Raw genomic sequence first — 21,261 nt, 5'->3', positions numbered from 1 at the left:
GGTGGGGACGCTCCTGTGCAGAAAGGAGAATCCGCCGCCCGAAGGAAGCATCCTGAGAGGCGAAGGTGTCAAACCTGTAATACCTCACGAAGGTATGGACAGAGGACCACGTAGCAGCCTTGCAGATCTGGACTGCAGAGGCACCACGTCGAGCTGCCCACGAAGGACCCACAGACCTAGTGGAATGAGCCTTCACAGAAGGAGGAACCGGCAGGCCTTCATGAAGATAAGCTTCAGAAATAGCCATACGGATCCAGGCTGCCAAAGTTTGCTTTGAAGCAGGCCAACCCTTTTTACGGAAGCCATAGAGGACAAACAAAGCGTCCGACTTCCTAAACGAAGAAGTGCGGTCAACATAAGTCCTTAAGGCCCGCACAACATCCAAAGAGGCCTCACCCACGGAAAGACCCGGTGAGTTAAAGGCCGGAACAACGATTTCCTCGTTAACATGAAACTGGGAAACAACTTTGGGAAGAAAGTCGGGCCGAGTGCGGAGCACTGCCCTGTTCCCATGAAAAACCAAGAAAGGGGGTCTACAAGAAAGAGCCCCTAACTCAGAAACACGTCTGGCCGAAGCAATAGCCAGAAGGAAAACAGTCTTAGCTGTTAGCCATTTAAGATCCACTGAGCCCAGTGGTTCAAACGGCGGTCCTTGGAGAGCCCTCAGGACCACAGCCAAATCCCAAGGCGCCACAGGTGGAACAAAGGGTGGCTGAATGCGGACAACACCTTGCATAAAGGTGCGCACATCCGGGATTGTAGCAATCCTACGGTGAAACCAGACAGACAGGGCCGAAACCTGTACCTTCAAAGAAGCAAGGCGAAGCCCATGATCTAGTCCCGCTTGTAGGAAGGCGAGAATCCGAGACAGACGAAACTCCCGCGATGCATAACCTCTCGGTCGACACCACTGGAAGAACGTATGCCACACGCGATGGTATATCCTCGCGGAAGACGGTTTCCGAGCTCGCAACATGGTACGCACCACAGAGCTGGAAAACCCCCGGGACCTCAGCATGGCCGTCTCAACAGCCACGCCGTCAAAGACAGCCGAGTCAGGTCCGGGTGAAGACAAGGACCCTGAGACAGAAGGTCCGGTCGTAGCGGCAACCGCAGTGGACTGACCACGGACAGACCCTGAAGGCCTGAGAACCAGTGCCGTCTGGGCCACGCGGGAGCTATCAACAGGAGCGTCCCTCCTTCCTGTTTGAATTTCCGGATTACCCGTGGAAGAAGGGAGACCGGAGGGAACAGGTATGCGAACCGGAACGTCCACCGGACGGACAGAGCATCCACCAGAGACGCCCCTTCGTCTCTTGTGCGAGACCCGTACACCGGCAACTTGTTGGTGTGCCGGGACGCCATGAGGTCGATCTCTGGAAGACCCCACCTGTCCACCAGCAGTTGAAAAACGTCCGGGTGCAGGGACCATTCCCCCGGATGAACGTCCTGGCGACTTAGAAAGTCCGCTTCCCAATTTAGCACTCCCGGGATGAAGACCGCTGATATGGCCGGAAGATTGCGCCCTGCCCAAACCAGGATCCGAGAGACCTCTACAAGAGCCGCCCGACTGCAGGTTTCTCCTTGCCTGTTTATGTAGGCCACGGTGGTAGCGTTGTCCGACTGGACCTGTACCGGGTGCCCCTATAGAAACCGATGTGCCTGCTGGAGAGCATTGAAGACCGCACAGATTTCCAAGATATTTATGGGAAGCTCCACTTCTGTCGGCGTCCACCTGCCCTGTTACAAGTGTGGACCCAAAACCGATCCCCAGCCCCGAAGACTGGCGTCCGTTGTCAACAGGACCCAATTTGGAACCCAGAACGGACGTCCCTTGTTGAGGTGGGTCGTCTGTAACCACCATGCAAGGGACAGGCGAACTTCCGGGGTGAGCAAATCGTCTGGGACTTCAGAGACTGAGGCAGCCCGTTCCACTTGGACAGGATCAGGTGCTGCAGAGGTCTGGAGTGAAACTGGGCGTATTCCACCATGTCGAACACCGACACCATGGAGCCCAGTAACCTCATCGCCGAGTGTAGGGACACCCGGCGGCTGTGCAGACAACTGCGCACCCTTGACTGTAAAGCAGAGATCTTGTCCTCCGTCACGAAGATCCTTTGCTGTCCCGAGTCCAATAAGGCTCCAAGATGCAGAATCCTCCGAGACAGGATTAGAGTGGACTTCTGCCAGTTGATTAGCCAGCCGTGCCGTTGCAGCAGTGCAATGGTCAGGTCCAAGTGGCGTAACAGGAGCTCTTGAGATCCTGCCACCAATAACAGGTCGTCCAAGTACAGCAACATGCGGACTCCCTGCAGCCGCAGAGAAGCCGCCATGACCGCCATCACCTTGGTGAAAACCCGTGGTGCTGTCGCCAGGCCAAAAGGTAACGCCCGAAACTGGAAGTGGTTGCTGCGGATTGCAAACCTGAGGAACTGTTGATGGCACAAAAGAATAGGGACATGCAGGTAAGCGTCCTGTATGTCCAATGACACCATGTAGTCCCCAGGTTCCAGCGCCAGAATGATGGACCGTAGGGTCTCCATCCGAAACTTCGGTACCCGCAAAGACCTGTTGAGTGCTTTGAGGTTGAGAATCGGACGATACGACCCATTGGGTTTCTGTACCAAAAAAAGATTTGAATAGAAACCCTGGCCCCTCTGGGAGAATGGAACAGGCACTATAACTCCAGCCTGGAGCATAGTGTGCAATACCTTCCGCAGCTCCGTAGCCTTGTTCCGGTCTGATGGTAGACCCGTGGTGAAGAATCGAGCCGGGGGTCTGTGCCGGAAGGAGAGGGCGTACCCGTGGGAGACCACCTCCAGAACCCAAGTGTCTGTCGTAGTGGTCGACCAACACTGGGCGAACTGCAGCAGGCGGCCTCCCACCCTGGGATCCCCCAAAGGGAGGCCTGGACCGTCAGGCCGCAGGCTTGTCATCTGGCTTGGGGGCCGGACGTCTGGTACCCCATGTCTGCTTCCGGGGCTTGACCGATTTCTTAGGGCCAGCCTGTCGAGGAAACGACTGTGGTTTGGGCCTGCCCTGGGCCCTAGATGACCGAAAGGACGATGGTCCAGAACCAGAAGGAGCAGCGGCCGACGGGAGACAAGCCGATTTGGCTGCCGCCAGCGTGGCCACAATCTTATCCAGATCCGGACCGAAGAGAACTTCTCCGGTAAACGGCAACGCCTCCAGACCCTTTTTGGAATCTGCGTCCGCCTTCCAGGATCGCAGCCACAAGGTGCGACGAGCAGCTACCGCTGCTGAAGAAATCCTAGACACCAGAGTACTATTGTCTAGGGCCACCTCGTTGATGTAGGTGGCCGAATCACGGAGATTGCCAATCAACTCCGCCTGTTCGGCCGGACAGTCGGAATCAAAAGAAGCCTCTAATGAATCCGCCCAGCGCTCCATCGCTCTGGCAACCCAGCAAATGGCCATAGCCGGCCGTGCTGCCCCCCCCCGCAAGGGAATAAGCGGACTTCAGGCAGATCTCCACCTTGCGGTCCGTAGCATCCTTAAGGGAGGACATGGATGGCATCGGCAATGTGGCACTACGGACAAGACGGGTCACGTGAGAATCCACCTGTGGAGGGGATTCCCACTTTGCAAAATAATTATCCGCGAACGGATAAGCCACCGCCAGGCGTCTCTGCGGCTGGTATCTTTTGCCAGGCTGTTTCCACGCCTCCTCTAAATGGTCCACCAACTGACCCGAAAGAGGAAAGACTGTGGCATCGCCCTTCACATCTTTGAAAAAGGCATACTTAGATTTAGCCACTGGGGGAACTTCGTCCTCAATCACCAAGGCTGTGCGGACCGCCCGAATAAGTCCAGGAATATATACTTTGGACTTAGCATCAGCGTCCTTAGCATGGAGAGGTTCCTGATCGTAAGGATCCAGAATCTCCCCATCATCAGACGTCCCCTCGTCATCCTCATAAGGAGCCGACAGAGATGCCACCAGCCATTTATGCGGTCGCATCACAGACTTCCCTTGCAACACATCCGACAAGTGCTGTACAGAACTCGTCAGGGAGTTAACCCACGCTGGCTCCTGAGAAACCGGGAGCGGGGAAATAGGGAGACTGTGGGGTACCACCAATTGTCGTGGGAAACCCTGCATGGGTGACGACACCACTGACTGCTGGGACAAACCCATCGGTGTAAACGCGGGCTGCGGAGCTAACTGGCCCACTAAGGCTGTAAGCACTTGAGCGAAACAAGCCCAGGGCGGCTCCTGTACCGGTGCAGTAACCGTAAGAGGCCGCGCCATAAACAAACACTGCCGGCAGAGGACCTCCGCGCTACCCTCCCCCTCCGCTAACGGTACTTTACACGTAGTACACTGTAGCCGGAGGGGAAAATCACTTTCAGACATGATGGCACCACGTATGTGACCCCTCTCACCAATTATATATTTAAGAGGCGAGAGACCACCCTGCAGCACCGCACCGCAAGGGCTTAGCAGAAAAAACAGGGACAGTATAAAGCTGACAGTTTAGAAAAAAAGTTACAGGCAGCAGCGCTAGCACAGTCACATACAATGCAGAGAAATAACAATTCCTGCACTAACAGCGCTGATCACTCAACTACACAGACACAGGGCCTGGTAGGACACAGCGCTGCATACACAGACCTGACCACAGCGGAGGAGAGGTATGCGGGGGGACCCAGACCACGATGCTTCCAATGCAGGCTTCCAGCAGCGCTCACCATGCTTCATAAAAGATGGCCACCGAGGAGCAGAGAGAAGGCTGGCCTGGGGGAGGAGCGCTGACACAGGGCCAGGGGGTAGTGGAAGCGCAGGTTGGTCGCCTGGCTCCATGCTGCAGCCAGTCCCCAGGGAGCCCCCTGCCTGGGGACTTAGGACCATGTGATCAGCGGGGACCCCCCGGGGGACCCCGCTGCTTACCTCTGTCCCCCTTGAATCCGGCCATGGTCCGGAACATCTGGGGTCACCGCTAGCTGTGACCCCAGATGTCCACCAGCATCCCCGGATCAGTACCGGCGTTCTGGTACCGGCGGGGTGTAGGGAAGACAGCATGGACGTCAGGACTGACTGTCCATGCTGTTCATCCAGATGTGCAGCCACAGCTGCATGAAAAAAAAACTTCAGGGGCTCTTCTAAGCCCCCCTCTAGCAGGTGCCTCCGACTACGGCCGGGCACCAAACGAAACTGAGATGCCTTGGCTCGGGGGCGGGGTATAGGAGGGGGACCTAGTGCCTCCTGGGAGGCTGAAAGCTTAACTCTTTGGTGCCCGATGACTGACGTCACACCTATACCCCAAGGTATCCTGTGGATACCCTATGGACCCTGAAGTAGAAATAGATATACTACATCAACAGTTAAGGTATTAAATACATAAGCGTGGTGCCAACTATAACTCAGACCCATTCAAGCACATCCCAACCGCGACAAAATACATTTATGTAGCTACATCACCACCAATAGTTCTACCCAGCCGCGAATGACACCATCTATCCCACTTATCATGGAATTTAGACATAGTATTTCGAGATTTAAACATATGGTTTTCATGTTTAACCACATCATTTACCATCATTCTCCATTTAAGCAGCTCAGGGGGATCAGCTGTAAACCACGTACGAGCCACGATTACCTTGGCAAGTGTAGATAAACACATACAGGTTGAGTCTCCCATATCCAACTATTCCAAAATACGGAATATTCCGAAATACGGAATTTTTTTGGCATGACTGAGATAATGAAACCATTGATTTCTGATGGCTCAATGTACACAAACTTTGTCTAAGGCACAAATTATTAAACATATTGTATAAAATTACCTTCAGGCTGTGTGCATAGGGTGTATATGAAACATAACTGAATTTTATGTATGTACACAAACTTTGTTTGAATCACAAAATTATTGAATATATTGTATAAAATTACCTGCAGGCTGTGTGTATAAGGTGTATATAACACATAAATGCATTCTGTGTGTATATTTGGTTCCCATTCCCAAGATATTTCATTATGATATGCAAATATTCCAAAATACAGAATATTCCGTTATCCAAAATACCCCTGGTCCCAAGCATTTTGGATATCGGAGACTCAACCTGTACTATAACGGTACAGAACTAAGGAATGCGTTTCCTCAAAATCCAAGCCGAATAAGCAAATTTCAGGACTGAAGCTCGGCAGGGAGAGGGGTCTGTGATTAGAAGATCCCTCCAAACTTGTTCCCAGAATACATGTACTAATGGGCAATCCCACCGTAAATGCCAGAAACCAGCATTGTCTTCCCGACATCTAGGACAGAGAGAGTCCTCTCTAAGACCAGCACAATGCAAAAAAGACAGGTGTGCGATATACTCTATGCAAAACATAAAAGTGTACCTGTTGATATCTAACACACGGAGTAGTGTATTTAATAGAGCCTAACATTTGTAGCCAGTGTTCATCAGTGATGGAACCGATATCTGTTTCCCATTTCAGTTTAAGGGGAGTAAACAATTCTGGAAACAGTTCATCATTGAGAGCGGCATAGACAAAAGACACTCTACCCCTGGAACCTAAAGCAGATACCAAAGACTTAACAGAGGACAGAGAAAATTTAGGAGTAGTACAGACAAACTGTGACTGTGCAGCATGTCTCAACTGCAAATATCTAAAAAAGACTGTATCAGGAATATTAAACTCAACTTGTAGTTGCTGAAATTATTTAAAGCTCCCATTATCATACAATTGAACTAAAGTAATAACACCCTTCTGAAGACAGCTTAAATAGTTCAGGATATGAGCTGTTAAACCATAAAGGAGAATCAGCATCCACATCAGACCAGTCAAAAAGGGTATGAGCATAACGCCAGACTAACAAAGCCTGACGAAGTAAAGGGGGCAATCCAGGAGTAGACATACCAGAGAGGAAAAATAATAAAGGAGTAAGGAAAGATCCAACCCGTTCAGCCAAAAAAACCAGCAACGTCGAACCGACGGTGCCAGATACCCAGTCAGACAAATGGACTAATTGAGCAGCTATATAATAGAACCTAAGGTCAGAAAGACCCAAACCTACAGAAACTTTTGTTATATTACCAAACTACAGTTCGAATATTTTCATTACACATAATAACCATGTCTTTCTCTTGAAATGATTGTATTATATATATCCTATATACCCATCCTCTAGGTGGCTTGCTATAGCCCAAAGACAGACCAGTGGTCGCTAATGAGCCCTGCTCCTGCAGGGCATGGAGAGCCTGGCATTGCTGTTGTAGACAACAAAATGTATGTCCTAGGAGGCAGATCACACAACAAAGGAGAGCGCATGGATTATGTACATATATACAATGCAGAAAAGGACTTATGGGAGGAAGGACCTCAGCTAGAGGATAATATTTCTGGCATGGCAGCCTGTGTCCTGACTCTCCCCAGATCTGTACTCATCGATGCCGATGTCTGGACGCAGGAGATGTACATGCAGTACATGCAGCATCCACCTGACAATACATCTGAAGCTATCAGTGTGTCAGACTGGGAGGACTTGGACAATTCTGGGGAAGACTGACATCTCCTTGTAACACTGGTTTCTGAGCATGTGATCAGTGCATCCTGCCACTGTGTACAAGATAAGTGCAATCTTCATGCCTGCCTTTTATGAGTTTTTCTTACCCTACTTTGTTGCCTCCCTCCATACTTTTTGTTGATTATGTAAATCATTCACGTTGTGGAGAATCTGATTGGTCTTATTTTACTGTACCGATAATTGAACAAAACTTCTGTTACATGAGTACAGTGCTGTTTTCCCACATACATGCTTTCTTGTTTTTCTCTGCATGGAGTGCCATATTCTCAACTCCATGTTGCAAAGCCACCCCCTGAGGACCGATTCTTACACCTTTTACTCTGACCTTGAGAACAAGAAGCTCTTGCATAATGTTTAAGAAAAAAGTGCCAAATGCAAACAAGGAAATGCAATGTTCATTGATTTACCTTTCTGGAGTTACAGACAAGTGGCCTTTTTGTTGCAGAGTGCATGGCAGTGGTAAAATGTCTTTAGGAAATGTGTGCCTATACTAACCCCACACAGATTACCTCTTGTAGCTGTCACACACACAGCCTGAGTGCTATAGATGTGCAGAGCAACACATAATTGCAAAAGTGTTTGCATTCATATAATTGATGCATGCAGTTTAACAGTCCTACATATAACTTAAGTCCCCCACGCGACGGACGATCCGATGGCCGACATATAGGCTGTCCCCACACACTGAGCGATCCGCTGCCCGACTGTCCGATATGCCGGCACCCCCCTCCCCCACCCGCATAGCGCTGCATGGGATCGTACATCACATCCCCAGATCAAGTGAACGTGCAGTAAGATCTGGAGAAGCGATGTACAACCCCACGGGAGTGCGCACAGGCCGATATCATGTCCACATACGGTACGATATAGCAGCGATATCGTACCAATCTGTTGGATCGGCCGCTATATCACACCATGTATGGGGTCCTTTAGACATGCAGTAGCTACATACGTGCAGTCGCACATATAATAATACAGCCTCAAACATATAGGTATACTGACACCTAAATACGGTGACCATGTTGTTACAGCTAGGCTCCTCATCTGCCATTTGTATACATGCAATTTTCACATGAATGCACATACTGAAATAATACATGATTTACACATTGTGAGTTCCCCACCAATATAACTGGAGTCTATGTGTAGGGAACCTGCTTAGTTGCCATCGCTGTACAGCCCACTAGGGCAAAGTTTATTTTTGTTTTATTTTTAAATAAAGATTGTTTTTCTTCTCTTTTGAGCTAAATATCTTATTTATTCTGCACTTTATATATCATGATTAAAAATGTTATTATGCAAATAGTACAGTATGTATTGTTTAACACCACAGGTAATTGAAATTTGTATTTTTGGGGTTGCATCCAGCCTTGATATCATTTATGTGTGACTATATAAGGTTATATTGTGCCACATGGTATTCAGTACTTTAACTTACTAAAATACAGTACATTTAGCTGCTGTATTTCACTTACAGGGCCTGACTGAGTTCACTTATACACCGTTCGTGCACGCCGAGGGGGCTGGTCACAGTGATCGGCAGCTTTGTGGCACCCGCCAACCGGCAGCTGCAGAGAGAAGCAGCTGCTGGAAAATCCAGCTTGCCCCCTTTACTGTATACTTGGAGCCTGCAGAGAGAAGCAGCTGCTGGAAAATCCAGCTTGCCCCCTTTACTGTATACTTGGAGCCTGCAGAGAGAAGCAGCCACAGGCAAATACAGCCTGCCCTTTCACTGTATACCCGGTGTCTGCAGACAGAAGCAGCAACCGGAGAAATCTACTGACAGCGGTGCCTCTCCCCATCACTGTATACCCGGTGGCTACAGAGGAACAGCCGCTGGAGAAAGCCAGCCCCCAGTGTGTATACCCAGCGACTACAGAAGAGCAGCCACTGGGGAAAGCCAGCCTGCCCCCACTGTGTATAAACATAGTAGTGCGTCTTTCCCACAACCAGTCCCGATCATCGTTGCTATCAATTTTTACGATATATTGGAAAAATCAATTTTGTGCAGAACTCAACCATCAATGGCTACACCATTGTTTTCTAGATATGGTTTAAAACCATCAGCCATTAATGGTACAGCCATCGATGGCAATCGCTACAGTATACCATAAAAATTGCTATTTTTATGGTATAAGGTGTTTTTTAAAAAATATAATAAACGAGGGCTGATTGAAAAGTAATGAGCCTGCCTCTGTTTTTCTGTTCCATAGGTAGATGTGGCAATGCTATGCTGGTTATTGTTAAGCCCATAGATTGATGTGTCTGAACCTGCGGTTGAACTGCTGTAGACTTCTTTGTTTGGTCACAGCGAGTGTAAGATCTTTGTACGTTTTGTCATGGCGGATGAGGAAGACGTGTCTGTCAGATTACGTCAGAGATGTGTGACTGACTTTTGTGTTAAACTTGGAAGAAGCAGAAATTAAACTCATTAAATGTAACGGCAAGCATACGGTGGAGAAACAATTAGCGGTGCAACATTATTTCGGTGGTGGAAGCACTTCAAAGAGGTTAATACGCGAGTGACCGACGAAGCGCGTTCTGGGAAACCATCCACCGTGTTTACAGGTTACAACATTGCCAAAGCTGCGGAGATGTTGCAAAATGACAGAAGGTTAACTTTACGCAAACTTTCGACTTCACTTGGCATCTAATTTGAACGGGCTTAGCATATTGTGACAAAGGAACTGAACTGCATCACGTGTGTGCCAGTTGGGTACCCAGAAAGCTCACAGAAGAGCAGATGCGACGATGTGTTGAATCGTGCAAGAACACCGGTCGAATGTCGGAGAGGATACCCGATTTCCTTACGATTGTGATCCGGAATCCAAACAATAGTCCAATGTATGGAAACACACGAATTCGTCTCCGACCAAAAAATTGTGTGTGATTCCTTTGGCGAGGAAAGTCATGCTTCTGCTGTTCTTTGATGCACACAGTATGATCCTACAGCACTGGGATCCCCGTACACAGACAATTAATGGTGACTATTATGCAATTGTCCTGAAAACCCATTTGTAAGGAACCATGAGGAAGAAAATACCACATTTGCTGAAGAAACAGTGGCCCTGATTCAGAGCTGGACGCTCTGACCAGAGCGCTCGCTCTGAATCAGGGCCCACCTCCATTAAAATGGAGCGTCCTCCTGGACGCTCGTATAGCTGTGGGTCACCACCCACAGCATATACGAGCGTCCAACAAGATGGTCGCGATGGTCTTGACCATCGCGACCATTGGACTTGCGAGTGAAACCCTGTTGTCGGGTTTCTCAACCGCAAGGCCAGGAGTGATTTTGGCTCTATCAGAGCCAAAATCACTCCCACTGACATCACTAGTGATGTCAGTGGGGCCGGCTTGAGACGGTAGGCCATCCCATAGGAACGCCTCCGTCTGGCAGGCACGCCCCCGGAACGCCCACCAAAGGGGGCGTGCTGTCAATCAACATCGACAGCACGCCCCCTTTGGTGCGAGACCCGGAGCAATGGAAAGTCCTTCGCTCGCCGGGTCTCGCACATGCGCACGACGGAGCTCCCTCCGTCGTACGCATGCGCAGTGGGGAACATCGACCCACTTGCGAGCATACTGCCGCTCCCGAGTGGGTCTGAATGACCCCCAGTGTTTTTTGCTACAAGACAATATATGGCCACATGTTGTTGTTGCTGCTGTATTGGCAGCACTGACTGAAGCACTGGAACACCCTCCATATAGCCCGGACAGCTCTCTGTGATTTCTGGGCATTCCTGACGCTGAAAAAACAACTGCGCAGAAAGAAGTTCTCAACAGATGATGAAGTGAAAAATGCCACAGCTGCCACACTTAGTGATGTCACAAAACAGTCTTTGAATCGTTGTTGAAACGCTGCAAAAAATGTATTGAATGTGAAGGATGCTACTTTGAAAAAGAAAAATGTTCAGATCCTGTGGAGTCATCTGATTCTGAATAAAAAATCTATCTCGTATATATTTTTTTTTATTAAAATCGTATGTTTTAAATAAACTTCTTGACCTAATTTAATCATAAAAAAAGTCAATTTCTGAGTAGTTTAAAGTGGTTAACATACAATATATTGTCCATCACACAATGAAGAGCAGTCTACTGACCGCTATATAATACAGAGAAAATTTTAGTTACCACCATACAAAACAGAGGGCCTGATTCAGACCCGGTCGCTCTGACAGAGCGCTCGCTCTGAATCGGGGCCGGGCTTTTTTATTTTTGGAGCTCGGCTGCTCGCATAGCTGTGGGTGACCACCCACAGCTATAGCGAGCGGCCATGATGATGGTCGCGACCATCGGGCTTGCGACGAGACCCTTGCGGTAGGGTCTCGTTCATCACAAGCCCCAGAGAGCTTTCGGCTCTAACACTTGTGATGTCAGTGGGGCCGCACCCAAACGGCAGGCGTTCTCATGGGAACGCCTCAGTTTGGGCAGCCGCCCCCCCCGACCCGCCCACCAAAGGGGGCGAGCTGTCACTCAACGTCGACAGCTCGCCCTTTTTGGTGCGAGACCCGGAGCGACGAAGTGCCCGTCGCTAGCCGGGTCTTGCGCATGCGCACGAAGGAGCCGGCTCCGTCGTGCGCATGCGCTGTGGGCCACCATCGACCCAGTTGCGAGCGCTCAGCGCTTGCGACCGGGTCTGAATCAGGCCCAGAGTCTATACCAATGATCCTTCTACACTACAGAGAGCATCCTAGTAGCCAATATACAATATAAACGCATCCGATTACTATTTTTCCAACTGCAGCTGACTGGTGATGATAATGAGTCATGGTGCTTCATTTGGCCCCACCCACTCCCAGCATAATGCCGCAAATCGCCAGTCTATCAAGAGAGAGCAGGGCCAAACTGACATGAAGCCGACTACTCTTCCGAAGGTTCACAAATTCACGAATCTCCTGGACGTTGCAGAAGGGTAAACAAAATATGATTAGATTGTCTGCCAGACAATACTGATAAAGCAGGGACTACAGAGCCAATTCATTTATATGAGTTTGAGTTCACATTTGAATGCTTTTTCTTTCAATCCAATAGTTTTAATAAACCCTAAACAGAGTATAAATTATGATACAGATTTCTGTACAGCGCATGCTAAAAAAAAATTTCTATATTATTAAATACTTTATATACCAACATTATTTTGTATGAATAATAGATAAGATCTCTTTTACAATACAGAAAATATTCTAGTGAATTCCATACTATATAGAGACTAAGGGCCGTATTCAATTAGCGTCGAAAACTGACGTTTTTCTTTGCCGTTGGCGAAAATGGACATTTTTCGGCAAAAAAAGGGGAAATTTTCGGCAAAAAACTGGCGAAAACAGCAACATCCCTATTTGTGGCTAAAAATGTGGGGATTTCTTTCAGCACCCTTTGAACACCCCCCCTAATGATAAATTACCGGGGGAAAAAATTGTAAGTTGCGTACTTTGGTGAAAAACGACCGTACAAATATTAAATACAAAACACACCTGAGCCTAGCTTTTTGTTAGATACAAAGCACGCCTGGTTTTGCTTTTAATATTATTGACCTTGAAAATCTAGCTGCCAAAACCGCTGATGACATAGTGGCTTTGAAAAGTGCTGCTTAGTAAATTTATCCCTAAAACTAGGTACACCAGTGTCAAATGCAGGATTTCTAGAGGGGGGTTTCCAAATGCTTGATTTTAGAGTGAGTGTGGCCAGGCCATGAAGAGGACATAATTAGCACTTATCCAGCTTTAATATGTGCCATACAAAGTATATTGTGTGTCATAATTCCAACATATACAGGACCAGCAATCACAGTAAGCCATTATATGTGGAAGTAGGATCATCCTGTCTGAGCTGAATGTTTTTATTTCAGATGTAGGCACCATTCCAGAGCATTGGAGCAAGTCCGGGAGTCTGGGGGAGCAGCAGAAGAACGTAGCACTGCCCTGGACATATACAGTCAGGTCCATAAATATTGGGACATTGACAGAATTTTCATATTTTGTCCTCTATTCACCACCACAATGGCTTTGAAATGAAACAAACAAGATGTGATTTAACTGCAGACTTTCAGATTTAATTTAAGGGTAATTACATCCAAATCAGGTGAACGGTGTAGGAATTACAACAGTTTCTATATGTGCCTCCCACTTTTTAAGGGGCCAAAAGTAATGGGACAAACTAAACAATCCTAAATCTAACTTTCACTTTTTAATACTTTGTTGCAAATCCTTTGCAGGCATTTACAGCCTGAAGTCTGGAACGCATAGACATCACCAGACGCTGGGTTTCATCCCTGGTGATGCTCTGCCAGGCCTCTACTGCAAATGTCTTCAGATCCTGCTTGTTCTTGGGGCATTTTCCCTTCAGTTTTGTCTTCATCAAGTGAAATGCATGCTCAATCGGATTCAGGTCAGGGAATTGACTTGACCATTGCATAACATTCCACTTTTTAGCCTTAAAAAGCTCTTTGGTTGCTTTTGCAGTATGCTTCGGGTCATTGTCCATCTGCACTGTGAAGCGCTGTCCAATGAGTTCTGAAGCATTTGACTGAATATGAGCATATAATATTGCCCGAAACACTTCAGAATTCATTCTGTTGCTTTTGTCAGCAGTCACATCATCAATAAATACAAGGGAACCAGTTCCATTGACAGCCATACATGCCCACGCCATGACACTACCACCACCATGCTTCACTGATGAGGTGGTATGTTTTGGATCATGAGCAGTTCCTTTCCTTCTCTTCTCTTCCCATCACTCTGGTACAAGTTGATCTTTGTCTCATCTGTCAATAGGATGTTGTTCCAGAACTGTAATGGCTTTTTTAGATGTTGTTTGGCAAACTCTAATCTGGTCTTCCTGTTTTTGTGGCTCACCAATGGTTTGCATCTTGTGGTGAACCCTCTATATTCACTCTTGTGAAGTCTTCTCTTGATTGTTGACTTTGACACATATACATCTACCTCCTGGAGAGTGTTCTTGAATTGGCCAACTGTTGTGAAGGGGTTTTTCTTCACCAGGGAAATAATTATTTTGTCATCCACCACAGTTGTTTTCTGTGGTCTTCCGGGTCTTTTGGTGTTGCTGAGCTCTCCGGTGCGTTCTTTCTTTTTAAGAATGTTCCAAACAGTTGATTTGGCCACACCTAATGTTTTTGCTATCTCTCTGACGGGTTTGTTTTGATTTTTCAGCCTAATGATGGCTTGCTTCACTGATAGTGACAGCTCTTTGGATCTCATATTGAGAGTTGACAGCAACTGATTCCAAATGCAAATGTCACACCTATAATCAACTCCAGACCTTTTACCTGCTTAATTGATAATGAAATTACGAGGGAATAGCCCACACCTGTCCATGTAATAGCTTTTGAGATGATAGTCCCATTACTTTTGGCCCCTTAAAAAGTGGGAGGCACATATTGAAACTGTTGTAATTCCTACACCGTTCACCCGATTTGGATGTAATTACCCTCAAATTAAATCTGAAAGTCTGCAGTTAAAGCACATCTTGTTTGTTTCATTTCAAAGCCATTGTGGTGGTGAATAGAGGGCAAAATCTGAAAATTCTGTCAATGTCCCAATATTTATGGACCTGACTGTATATGTGCATATTGGTCTCCTTATGCTCTGGATAGTGTATTATTATACAGTTTTAATATTAACCCTGTTGATGGTCTATAGCAGTGCACCCCTAACGGTGCATGTTTTACAGATCTCCTAGTTCAGGCCCTGCCACGGTTTTGCTATTAGGAAATGTTAAAACTGTGGCAGGGCATGCTGGGACTTGTAGTTTACAAAAGCTGGAGAGCCACAGGTTAGCCAGGCCTGTCCTAGTTGGTGCACAGGTGTATTTATTACACAGGTTGTGCTGATTATTTAATTTGTGATGCTGAGAAGAACATGCAGCTCTAGTAACATTTTATTGTGTCATGGTGTGGGCTGAGGAGGGGGGTTTCTAGTCAACCAGAAACCCCCCCTGCATTTGCCTATGTACATCCTATAAGATTATCTGTCCAATCTGATTCTGAAATCTGGATTCAATCTGGAGCATAAGAGAAGCTTCGTGAACAGTTGGTTAATATTGAAAAATATTCCCATTTCCAGTGCTTTTTTTAACGGACAAATCTTTACCACTGTATAAAGGGCATAATTCAGAGCCAGACGCTCTTTGAGAGTGATCACTCTGAATCAGGGCATCCCTGTTTTTTTTTTTTAAAGACGGCCTCCTGGCCGCTCGCTAAGCTGTGAGTGACCACCCACAGCTTTAGCGAGCGGCCAGGTGATGGTTGCGATGGTCGCGACCATCGGGGCTTGTGACGAGACCCTTGTGGTAGGGTCTCATTCCCGCAAGCCCCAGTGAGCTTTCGGCTCTAATAGAGCCGGAAGCTCACCCACTGACATCACTCGTGATGTCAGTGGGGCAGTCCCCAAACGGCAGGCGTTCCTGCGGGAACGCCTCCGTTTGGCCAGCCACCCCCCTGCCCGCCTCCAAAACGGGGCAGCTGTCAATCACAATCGACAGCTGCCCCGCTTTGGTGCGAGACCCGTAGCGACTGAGCGCCCGTCGCTGGCCGGGTCTCGAGCACGCCGGAGCAGGCTCCGGCGTGCACATGCGCAGTGGGGTACCATCGACCCGCTTACGCTTGCAAGCGGGTCTGAATCAGGCCCAATGTCCCAAGAAAGCATGGCTTAGTACTGTATCTAGCACATTCTAGACTAGTTTGTTATCAGAGTAACATGTTACAAGTGTGGGAGTTCATGAAGGGAAAACATATTAATGCACTGTAATTTATTGCTAAAACCTGAAGCTACCTGTAAATGGCGACAAAGCATTCAATACACACGTCATACCCACACAGGAACAGTTGTTTCCGTCAATACTCATGTAGCTTCCAGCATGTGCTTCTATTGGGATGGCCACTGATAAAGAAGCCGTTCATTTGTCTCCGCTGTGTATTACACTGTGAGCGAAGGAGTAATATGGTGTGGTGGGTATTTACAAATGGGAGTGGGTGTATGCTGATATGCAGGAGATTGGAAATATGGAAAATCGTAATGTGCTCGTAAAGCCCTGCTTGCCTCACCCATATTGATTCAGAGATGGACGCAATGGAAATGTTTACGCACTCGAGCGATTTAAATCTGCGCATGCATATGAGTTGCACTGCGCATGCTTCAATTTACATTTTCGTTGTCGCTCACCGTGAGGATTACTCAGAAGGCCAATAACATAAGCCTGTAATGGAAAACTTGTCTGAAAACAAATAGCTGATTTTTATAGGTTTTTGGGTGCTGCTCTCAGAAAACATACAAAATAAAGTCCATCACGTACCATTTTACCGCAAACTCAAATTTTCATTTTCAGTATTGCCAGAATTAATGTATTCAGCTTTAACATAAATATTTAATTATAGCGCTTTGAGAAAAAAAATGTATATTCTAATTTGATCAAGTTTTGAAGGAGCATTCTAAGAACAAAGAGGGATAATATGGGAAGCGGTGGGGTTGGCTATTCAGTGATTATAATAGGTGCCATGAGCCATCATGAAGGGTATGCATTCGGCATCCCGGCGGTCTAGATGATGGCGTTTACCTTACTGGCGCCAGAATACTGATGCCGGTCAGAATCTTGGCGCAGGCATCCCGACTGCCAGGATGCCGAAGGTAAGTAGCAGGGTGGGGGGAGGGTTAGGTTTAGGGGTTAGGCACTAGGGGGAGGGTTAGGGTTAGACACTAAGGGGGGAGGGTTAGGGTTAGGCACTACAGGGGGAGGTTAGGTTCAGGCACCAGTGAGAGAGAGTTAGGGTAGAGAGAGGGGGAGGGTTAGCATACCGACCAACAAGCAGGGCCGGATTAAAGGGAGGGCGACAGGGGCGGTGGTCCCTGGGCCCCCACACACGGAGGGGCCCCCACTAGCAGCTGTGCAGCCGGTGGCTTGCACAAGGGTCCGCTGTTTGCACCTGCCGCTAGTGTAGTGTAGACCGCAGTGAGCATAGTCCACATTACACGGACATTTATACAAACATACAGCTGCCAGCGACAGCTGTGTGTTTGTTGTAGCAGCCAGACAGTCTCTCATTGGCTGCGGCGTCAACAGAGGGAGCCCGCTAGAGCTCACTCATGAGCTCCGCCTTCCGGCTCCCCCCGCAGCGGGTGATGGGAGAGATGTCATGATGTCTCTCCCATAGTGCAGGAGAAGAGCCAGGACTCGGAGCAGACAGCGGAGATCGCGTCAGGAGCGGGGGTTCAGGTAAGTGGTGGTTTATTTTTTGTGTGTATAAGGGGCACTGGCACTGCATAGGGGGGGCCGCTTCATGGGGGCACTGTATAGGGGGGGCTACTATTGGGGGCAATGCATAGGGGTGACTATATAAGGGCCACTGCATAGGGGGGGCACTACTGGGGGCATTATATAAGGGGCATTAATACAGGGGGCACTGCATAGGGGGGACTACTACAGTGGGCACTGCATAGGGGGGACCACTTTTGGGGGCACTGCATAAGGGGCATTACTACAGGGGGGACCACTACTGGGGGCACTGCATAAGGGGCACTACTACAGTGGGCATTGCAAGAGGGGCATTACTACTGGGGGCATTGAGGTGAATAGAAAGAAAAATGTTCCTATGGTGACTGGAATGGTGGTATATAGGGGACCCACAAGTTTGTTGCCCAGGGGCCCCCACAGACCTTAATCCGGCCCTGCCACCAAGTGTTGGTATGTTAACCCAGTTGGGATCCAGGCGTCGAGATTCTGACTGCCTTGATCCCGTCTGTCGGTATTACATACCGATTCCATCATGAAGATAGGCAGTGCTCGAAGTGGGGCGGTAAAAAAGGTACCAGCATTGGGATCGTATATGGGATCCCAACGCTGGAACAGCAGCGGCATTGCATGGAGATGTGTCCCGCTGGGGACACATCTCGATGACGGCGCTGGGATGGAGGCAGCCACGAGCTACACTTACATCAGTTAGCTTCAGCCGCCAGCCAATCCTGGTTCGCGGATTAAAAGAAGGGGCTGCCACAAGCCAATCATGGCTCACGGCCCGCCAGCCAATGAGAAGCTGCCAAGTGGCAGCTTCTCATTGGGTGCCGGCTTTAAAATGCCGCTCAGTCCGAGGAAGCATCTCTCTCCACTCGGTTGGGAGCCACCGAGTACTGTTCCTTAGATGGCGTCAGCGCGCAGCTCACATAGGTAAGCCTGATCTTCAATCCCCAGCGTGACTAAGGCTGCAGGGACAGTGCGGTGAGTACGTGCACTGCCGACACATGAAGGGGGGGGGGGGTTGGAGTTTGAAAGTTCCATACCCCCACCTCGAAATTTCCACTTCGAGCACTGAAGATAGGGTAACATTACAATCTGCAAGCAAAAATTTACTATTTCCCCATATCTTCGCATTCACTTTGTGAAAAAACCTTGCATGATAGAGAAATGTGATGGTCCTATTTCAAATCAGCATGCCAAAAACCATAAGAATCTGTCATCAAATTGCAGACAATTTTCAATTACCCCAACTTTGCAGGTCTGTGTAATCGACTTATCTGTGACCGATGCTGCATCTTTGAACAGTGCGCTTGGATTTGCTAAGCCGCCGAAAGAAGTCTTGATACAAATCCAGGTGGCTGTGACACATGCATATTTTTGCAGAGATGCTGAGTACAAATTTGCAGCTGTGGTTGCATTAGCATGCATCTCTGAATCAGGCCCTGTCTCCTCAAGGGTTCAGTTTGCTTCTCTTGTGCCATTTGTTTGGTCACTGTGTCTGTGGCTACATCCTTGGGGTTTCTACTGGCCCTGTTTGTTTTCTTTTTGTTGACCTGTGTCTCTGTACATTCATGTCTTGTCTGCTCTTATGCGGAGTCTCCGTTTTGCCAAACTAAAACACATCTTTCTTTTGCATGTATTCTAGGGATGGCCATCAAAGAGTCCATCATTGATGGTGCCATCGCTGTTTTACTGGGATAGAAGGAAACCATTGACTGTGAACCATCACAGTGTAGGCAGTGGCTGGAGCAGGCCAGAAGGAGAACGGTGCGGCCAGTCACACAGGGTGGGATGCGCTGTGATTGGTAGCAGCCGTACTCCTCCTATGCTACAACCAGTGCCCTGCTCCAGCTCCCAGCTCCCACACTGTGTGGGTAGAGACATTGGAGAAGATGTATGAAGCAGTGAAAAGAGTGGAGACGTGTGCCAGTGGAGAAGTTACACATGGCAACCAATCAGCTCCTACCTATTATTTTATAGAATGTACTTGATAAATACAACCTCAAATCTGATTGGTTGCCATAGGCAACTTCTCCACTTGCACACTTCTTTTCGTTTTTCATTGCTTCATACATCTACCTCATTATTTCTTCTCGCACAGTGCCGTGGGATCTGTTCTGCCCCTCAGAGTATCTAGTGGACACTCTGAGCTGCAGGCTTGTGCTCCGGAAAAGGCATCTCCGCCCCCCTTGGGGTGCTCAGTCATGACAGCTTGGGCGGCGCTCAGTGGGTGGGTGCAGCACAGGACGCAATGGCACCGTAATGGTGCTGGATTGGAGGCCAATCAGGGAAGGGGGCAGGGCTATGTGGACCACATCTGGGGCCTCATACCTCCCAACTGCCCCACATTCAATGGGACAGTTTTTCTGGGATTGTCCCGATGTCTGACCAGCGGTCTGCAGTGTCTCATGGGGAGGTTGGTGGAAGTTGCCGCTGCTCTGTATAGCAGAGTAGCGGGTAAGCAGCAGGAGAATAGATGCCATGCGCAGCATCTATTCACAGTGTAGGGGGAGCCTATCGAACCATTGGATCTCTGTTATCAATGACCAAACCATCAACAAGCAGTTGCAAATCATTGGTAGTTGCTAACCGTCAGTGGTGCTCCAGCCAATGTGTCATCTGTTTGAAAAATGACAGTTGGGAGCTGATTGGCTTGAGCACTATTTATCATACGAAACAAATTTTATCACTTGTTGTGAATGATAAGACTCGTTGATACATAAGGCCCTTAGGGCGGTATTAAATATCTTTTGCGGTCCGGATCTCCCGTCTAAAGTGACGGGAGATCACGGAGCACTATTCAATTGTTATAGCTTTTCGCACTGATCGCGCCCAAAGTGGTTGTGTTTAGCTTCACCCGACCAAAGTGCTGGGGGCGATCGTGAAAAGTGCAGTTTGGGCGCCCAAACAGGTCACTTTTCGCCCATTTCAGCTTGCACCCCCCTGGGGCTGTGAGCTGCAATGGAGCGCTGGCAGCTGATCGCGCCTGACAGGAGCAACAATTGAATAGCTCCATTGGGCGCGAAGGAGGCTGGAAACAATTGAATTCTGCGCTTAGTGTACTCTTATTCTCTTTCCTTGTTTTCCTGCCCTCCATGTGTTACACATATTTTATTGATAGGTATTGTAAATACAATTTATTTTGATTGCAGTCCTCAACAGTTTACTCGTTAGCAGGAATAATTGTCTACCAATGGTATAATATGAAACCAAAAAACCCACCAGCAATGGCAACATCAACTGGCTGGGGCAAGAAATAGGTGTGCCCTAACTTTGTCATCAATTTGAGTGCACTTACTGCATATATTCTGACATCTTTCTTTATAGTATTGTAATACAAAATGAAAGTGAGTGCCAACTAAAATATAATTACAATGAAAATATAAAACTTTTAGGGAACAGTTTCTGCACTTAAAATACTGTAACCCCTTTATAGGATTATCTCTGACCAGCTAAATATATACAG

At 48.1% G+C, this 21,261-nt stretch overlaps 1 protein-coding gene across 3 annotated transcripts in view; it reads left to right on the top strand.

The window, feature by feature from the left end:
- Positions 1-8,796, top strand: part of KLHL22 (kelch like family member 22) — a 59,030-nt gene extending 50,234 nt beyond the window's left edge. For all 3 annotated transcript variants that reach the window (XM_088477866.1, XM_088477865.1, XM_088477867.1), the window contains exon 8: positions 7,158-8,796. In XM_088477866.1, the coding sequence (XP_088333992.1) occupies positions 7,158-7,535 (378 nt within the window). In that variant the 3' untranslated portion in view covers positions 7,536-8,796. The remainder of the gene's footprint in view (positions 1-7,157) is intronic.
- Positions 8,797-21,261: the final 12,465 nt, after the last annotated feature.

Source organism: Taudactylus pleione, unplaced genomic scaffold (assembly GCF_031769625.1).
Source record: "Taudactylus pleione unplaced genomic scaffold, aTauple2 ptg000205l, whole genome shotgun sequence".
Taxonomy (NCBI): domain Eukaryota; kingdom Metazoa; phylum Chordata; class Amphibia; order Anura; family Myobatrachidae; genus Taudactylus; species Taudactylus pleione.
Note: the sequence above shows the minus strand (reverse complement) of the source record. Positions and strands in the feature narration are given on the sequence as shown.